Below are 6,380 nucleotides of genomic sequence, written 5' to 3'. Positions count from 1 at the left end.
GTGCCATGATCTGAGCCAGAGGGATATAATGTATAATGTAAACACTGGGATTTATGTGACTGGCATATAATGTGTAATATAAATACTGGGTTTTATCAGATGGAATATAATGTAGAATATAAACACTGGGTTTTATGTTACTGGCATATAATGTAGAATATAAACACTGTGCTTTATCAGATGGAATATAATGTATAATATAACAGGAGAAGCGCTCTCAAGGCAGAGCCACATGTCATCAGGGAAAGTCGACACTAAAATGTTCCAGCTGACAGTCTGTTTGTACTGAGAGTGTTTGAGTATTTCCTGCTTCTTAGTCGCTCATCTCTCCAAGCCCCTCCTCCTCGATCTGTCGTCCAATCACCTCCAGCTGCACCTTTTTCTTCTGCCCGTTGTTTTTCTCCGCCTCTTTCTCCGTTTGGGCGTACCAGGGCTGAGGGGCGGAGCTATCGCAGGCGCGGCCCCCCCTGCGGAAGCCCCCCCTGCCGGCCCGGACCAGGCCCCAGCCCTGGGGCAGGGGGTCGGAGGCGCCCTCCTGCACGCCGCGGGTCTGGTCCAGCTCCTTGGAGCTGAGCGACGACATCCGGACGGGAACCGTGTTCCCGAACTTGGAGTAGTCCACGGAGTAGCGCCCGTCCTCCTCCGTCATGATGGAGACGAAGCGCCGGCCCCACAGGATCTCCTCAGGAGTGTAGGAGGTCCGCGCCTGCATGGTGATCCCCGTGGTTTCCACCACACCTGCCAATCAAACTGCTGTTAGCCAAGGTTATTATTGTTTTGCATTTTTCATTAGTTTTTATTTTGATTTTGATTTGACTTTTTGTTTTCAATTTCAGTTTAGTTTTAATTCGTTTTTAAAGCGGTTTGCTAGTTTAGTTTTTATTTTTTGAAAATGCTTAGTTTTAGTTTAGTTTTTATTAGTTTCAGTGTTAGTTTTAGTCTTTTTTTGTAATATGGGTATTTGTCAGGGGCGAGATTAAAAAATTCAAAGTACTAGGCTTATGTATAAAATAAATTGACAAAGACGAAAACTAAAGACATTTTCTCTCTAATTTTAGTTCATTTTAGTTAGTTTTGTAAACACACAGTACAGTTTCAGTTAGTTATCGTTTTTTTGTAAAGCCTTGTTTTTATTTTTATTTCAGTTAACGAAAATGTTTTTTCACACCTAGTTTTCGTTATTTCGTTAGTTTTCATTAACGATAATAACCTTGCTGTTAGCTCCTCAGTGAGTGAATGAGAATTTTTGCACATCTAAAAGTCTTGAGTGACAGGTGCGTAGGACAAAACAAAATGCACTGTTTACCCTGTATATGTTTACCCTGTGTATGTTTACCCTGTGTATGTTTACCTGTGTATGTTTACCTGTGTATGTTTACCCTGTGTATGTTTACCTGTGTATGTTTACCTGTGTATGTTTACCCTGTGTATGTTTACCCTGTTCATCTTTACCTGTGTATGTTTACCTGTGTATGTTGTGTATATGACAAATAAACAGACTTGAACTTGAACTTGAACTGTGAGGTTTGGGTCACAGGACCTTCATCAGGCAAAAATGAGCCTAATGAGACACGTTTTTGCCTGACGAAGGTCCAGTGACCAAAACATCACATTGAAGTATCATGCAAGTGTAGACAGTGTGTGGGATTACATTGCTTTCTCTGTAGAACAAGACTAAGGCTAATCCACTACACTTCAAATAGCAGATGCAAAATTCTTGTTTTCTATAACAGCTCAGTGGGGATTTGTACCTGAAAAAATAGAACAATCAGGATGCAACGGTTCTTTGTACCTTTACCTTATTGCATATGTGACTGTTCCAGTCAAAATAGAGGGAGGGAAATTTGGACCAGAGGCTCACTGTTACGTGTTGATTGGCACTATTTAGGCACTAGGAAAAGTACTGTACATTTTAAAACATGCAATTTAAGAACTAACACACTACTTAAGAACTAAGAAAAGTATGTCTAAAAAGGTATATAAAAAATTTTGCACACAGACAAGCTTGGCTGTGAGCAAAGTAGTTGCTTGGTTGTAGCCTCGGGGAAATAGCCAAAACTTACTTAACTTTTTAATAAACCAATAAATATTAACCCAGTTGGAATAAACATGCATTTGGAATGGCACTAAGCATTAGTGGATCCATGTTAGTAAATCCATGTTGGTGGATCCATACTGATGAATCCATGTGAGTGGATCCACGCTGGTGGATCCGGGCCTACTGACCTTCCAGGATGACGATGATCTCCAGGTCGTCGGAGGCCAGTGATTGGGCGGAGAGCTCGTACAGCGGGCTTCCTCTCTCGATGGTGTGGCTGATGATCAGAGGAGAAACCAGGAAGATCCCGTTGCTCCTCAGAGGATTCTCCACCTGGATGTCCAGCTGGCACACCGGGATCACCTCGCCCTCCGCCGTCACCGTGCGCCGGATCACCTGGACAGACAGACTCGGTCTTATGAACCGGCCTCAGTTTTCCCAGCCTGCCTCAGTCTTACTACCCTGACAGTAGATTTGGAACATGTGGCATGGCAGAAATGTTTTTATAATTGAAAACAGTCTGGAAAAAAAACAGCCTTCATGTGAATATTTCAGCAGTTCAGCTCCCACTGCTGCCTTCTTGCTGTGGAGATAAAAAGGCTTTCTAGTTAATGTAGTTAGTGGGGTTTTACTTAAGATAGAGCCACAGGATTTTAGCTAGGGTGGAGCTGAAGGTGTAGTTAAGGTGGAACTAAAGGGTTTTAGTTAAGGTGGAACTAAAGGGTTTTAGTTAAGGTTGAGCTAAAGCAATTGTAGTTAAGATAGAGTTAAAGGGTTTTAGTTAAGGTGGAACTAAAGGGTTTTAGTTGAAGTAGAGTTTACAGGTTTTAGTTAAGGTAGAGCTAAAGGGTTTTAGTTAAGGTGGAACTAAAGGATTTTAGTTAAGGTAGAACTAAAGGGTCTTAGGTAAGGTAGAGTTAAAGGGTTTTTGTTAAAGTGGAGTTAAAGGGTTTTATTTAAGGTGGAACTAAAGGGTTTTAGTTGAAGTAGAGTTAAAGGGTTTTAGTTAAAGTTGAGTTAAAGGGTTTTAGTTGAAGTAGAGTTAAAGGGTTTTAGTTAAGGTGGAACTAAAGGTTTTTAGGTAAGGTAGAGTTAAAGGGTTTTAGTTAAAGTTGAGTTAAAGGGTTTTAGTTGAAGTAGAGTTTACAGGTTTTAGTTAAGGTAGAGTTAAAAGGTTTTAGTTAAGGTGGAACTAAAGGGTTTTAGTTGAAGTAGAGTTAAAGGGTTTTAGTTAAGGTGGAACTAAAAGGTTTTAGTTAAGGTAGAGCTAAAGGGTTTTAGTTAAGGTGGAACTAAAGGATTTTAGTTAAGGTAGAACTAAAGGGTTTTAGGTAAGGTAGAGTTAAAAGGTTTTTGTTAAAGTGGAGTTAAAGGGTTTTAGTTAAGGTGGAACTAAAGGGTATTAGTTGAAGTAGAGTTTACAAGTTTTAGTTAAGGCAGAGTTAAAGGGTCTCGGTTAAGGTGGAGCTGGACTTCACCTGCAGCTGGACGGTAGCAGAGATGATCATACTCTTCCTCAGGTCTCCCACTCTGAACATGAAGGTGGGCCGGCCGTTGCGAGGAGCGATGACGGCGTTCCTGGAGAAGATGAGCGTCTCGGCGCGGCGGTTGGCCTGAGCCGTCTTCATGAACACGCAGCCCAGCATGACGGCGTTGATGATCAGACCCAGAATGTTCTGGACGATCAGCACGGTGATGGCCAGCGGACATTCCTCCGTCACCATCCTGCCTCCAAAACCTATGGTGACCTGCAGCAGACATGGTGACTGTGTTTAGCTAACAACCTTCACTGTGATACTGACAGTAGAACTCTGTTACAAAGCCTGGCAGACTGTGAAACTGGCTTAGTCAATAATAATAATAATAATAACTAGAAAGGTGCATTTCCTGAAGACAGTGCAGGTGATTGCTGCACAGCAATGCTGGTGGATAGGTAGCACTAGGTGATTACAAGTGGATGCCAGGGTGTTACTAGGTGGTTGCTAGGTGATTTCAAGTGGTTGCTTGGGTGTTTCTATGTGTTCTCTAGGTCAGTGGTTCTCAACCTTTTTCATATCAAGGACCCCTAATTTAGTCCACATTAGAGCCACAGACCCCCATTTGATGAGATTTTGTCTCTCAGACCCAAATCTGGGAATATTTTTATTGTTGCATATGATTTTGTCCAGAATTCCATGCTGTATTGACGTATTGTAGGAAGAGAGATAACAGTCAAACTATGATCAAAATAATCATTCTTCTACATTCTCTAATTCTGTTAACTTCTTGTAAATGAAGTAACGCTGAGGTTTAACAATTGATACATTTTCTGGAGACCCCCTGGAACCCCCTCAAGGACCCCTGGTGGTCCCCGGACCCCACGTTGAGAACCACTGCTCTAGGTGATTATTAATGGTTGCTGTGGTGTTAGTACGTATATGTTGTTACTAGGTGGTTGCTAGGTGAGTATGAGTGGTTGCTATGATGTTAGTATATGTTGTTACTAGGTGATTACTAGATGTTGGCTAGGTGGTTGCTAGGTGATTTCTAGTGGTTGCTAGTTGATTACAAGTGGTTGCTAAAGTGTTACAAGGTGGTTGCTAAGCAATTACTTGTAGTTGCTAGGGTGTTACTGTTACAAGCCTGGCAGGAGACTGTGAACCTGGCTGAGTCAATAATAATGCTGATACTACTACTACTACTACTACTACTACTACTAATAATAATAATAATAATAATAATAATAATAATGATAATAGTATCCGTCACCTGGACTTCGATGGAGAAGAGGAAGGCGGAGGTGAAGGAGTGGATGGCGGTCACACACGGGACGCGGCCCGGCTCGCCCTCCGGGTCACGAGGGACCAGGTCTCCGTGGGCGAAGGCCAGCAGCCACCAGACCATCGCAAACAGCATCCAGGAGCAGAGGAAGGCCGAGGTGAAGATGAGCAGCGAGTGCTGCCACTTCAGGTCCACCATGGTGGTGAAGACATCCTGCAGGAACCGGCCCTGCGCCACACACACACACACACACACACACACACTCTGAGAGTGATAACATTTGTCCAACCCCAAGGCAAGCTTTAGTTCCTAGTTTCAGGGGGTGGGGCTTCCCTTTGTTTACATTTGGATTGCAGGTCGTGGCTTTAAGGAGGCGAGATGACAGGTGGCGAGAATGAAGAACCATTTTACATTATGGCTCGTCAAAATGCTGGAGGTATCAAACACAAGGCAGAGTCCAGTTTGGGATGAGGTTGACAGTTAAATGATGAAATTTATTGAAAAGGTTTGACTGTCTGTACCTAGAACCCCCCCCCCCCCCCCCCCTGCCCCAACAGTATATAATTAGTGCTCTGCATCTGAGCTGGATGACACTCACTAAATGCACTGCTCATAAACATACAAGCAAGAGGTGGCAGTTTAATAATTGTGATTGGAGCCTCCGCATCAAAGGAAATGTCATTAGAGGCTGTGACTTAAACTGTGGCCTACGGGCCTGTATCTGTCAGGGTCCGCCTGACTGCACATTTCAATTGAAATTCGTGAAATGTTGTAAAATGCATTGAACACGGACACGGTACTTAGAATATTTTGGGGCCCCTGGTGGTCTGGGGCCCCGGGGCACGTGCCCTGCATGGCCCGGTCAGGGATACAGGCATGTCTGCACTCCATCCCTCTGTGTGTTTTCATTCACTCATTCATTCATTTTCCATATTCCTATTCATGTCACGCCCCTGTGCTCCATGCTGGCGCCTATCCCAGCATGCACTGGGTGGAAGGCGGGGAAACACACTGAACAGGTTGCTGGTCCATCACAGGGCTCCTATGTGTTTTGCCAGAATTAAATAAAGGCAAAGTGAAAATAAAAAAAAAGAGAAAACATCTAAATCTCTGGACAAAAAGAAGAAGAGGAAGGATGGCACAGTGTTCCTCTGCTCTACCTGCTCCCTGATGTTCTTGTGGGCCACGTTGCAGGATCCGGTCTTGGTGATGAAGCGGGCTCTCTGGGACCTGGAGCGGAAGCGGCTCGGCTGGTTCTGGTCCTCGGCCAGCCGGGTGAGCAGGAAGCCGTCCGGCAGGAGGCCCTTCCTGGCCAGCATGCTGCTGCTCGCCTGCTCCCTGACCCTGTTAACAAAGTTTAGAACCGTGTCATTCATCATCACTCCAAACAAAAACAACTACAGTCATCCTATGATCAAGTTAAGCAGGACAAAATCACAGCAAAAATATAAGTCTCTATAGGAATATTATAGGAATATCATAATTATATGAGATTAGAAATATAGAAACATTAGGTTCCATAGACACACTACTATAACTCCCTACAGGAATAGGCTATTATCTGATTATTATAGTGATATTA

The 6,380-nt window shown here is 43.6% G+C and overlaps 1 protein-coding gene across 1 annotated transcript; it reads right to left on the bottom strand.

The window, feature by feature from the left end:
• Positions 1 to 313: 313 nt before the first annotated feature.
• Positions 314 to 6,117, bottom strand: kcnj11l (potassium inwardly rectifying channel subfamily J member 11, like). The gene is made up of 5 exons (XM_071538909.1): positions 5,959 to 6,117; positions 4,787 to 5,026; positions 3,517 to 3,786; positions 2,227 to 2,434; positions 314 to 738 (listed from the first exon to the last, which is right to left on the bottom strand). The coding sequence occupies exons 1-5, from the start codon at positions 6,115 to 6,117 to the stop codon at positions 314 to 316; spliced, it is 1,302 nt and encodes a 433-aa protein (XP_071395010.1).
• Positions 6,118 to 6,380: the final 263 nt, after the last annotated feature.

The sequence above is a fragment of the Centroberyx affinis genome, unplaced genomic scaffold, assembly GCF_046629955.1.
Source record: "Centroberyx affinis isolate AG114_WGS23_722 - 3 ecotype Tasmania unplaced genomic scaffold, CSIRO-AGI_Caff_v1 ptg000200l_1, whole genome shotgun sequence".
In the NCBI taxonomy this organism is placed as follows: domain Eukaryota; kingdom Metazoa; phylum Chordata; class Actinopteri; order Beryciformes; family Berycidae; genus Centroberyx; species Centroberyx affinis.
This window is presented reverse-complemented; position numbering and strand designations above follow the sequence as displayed.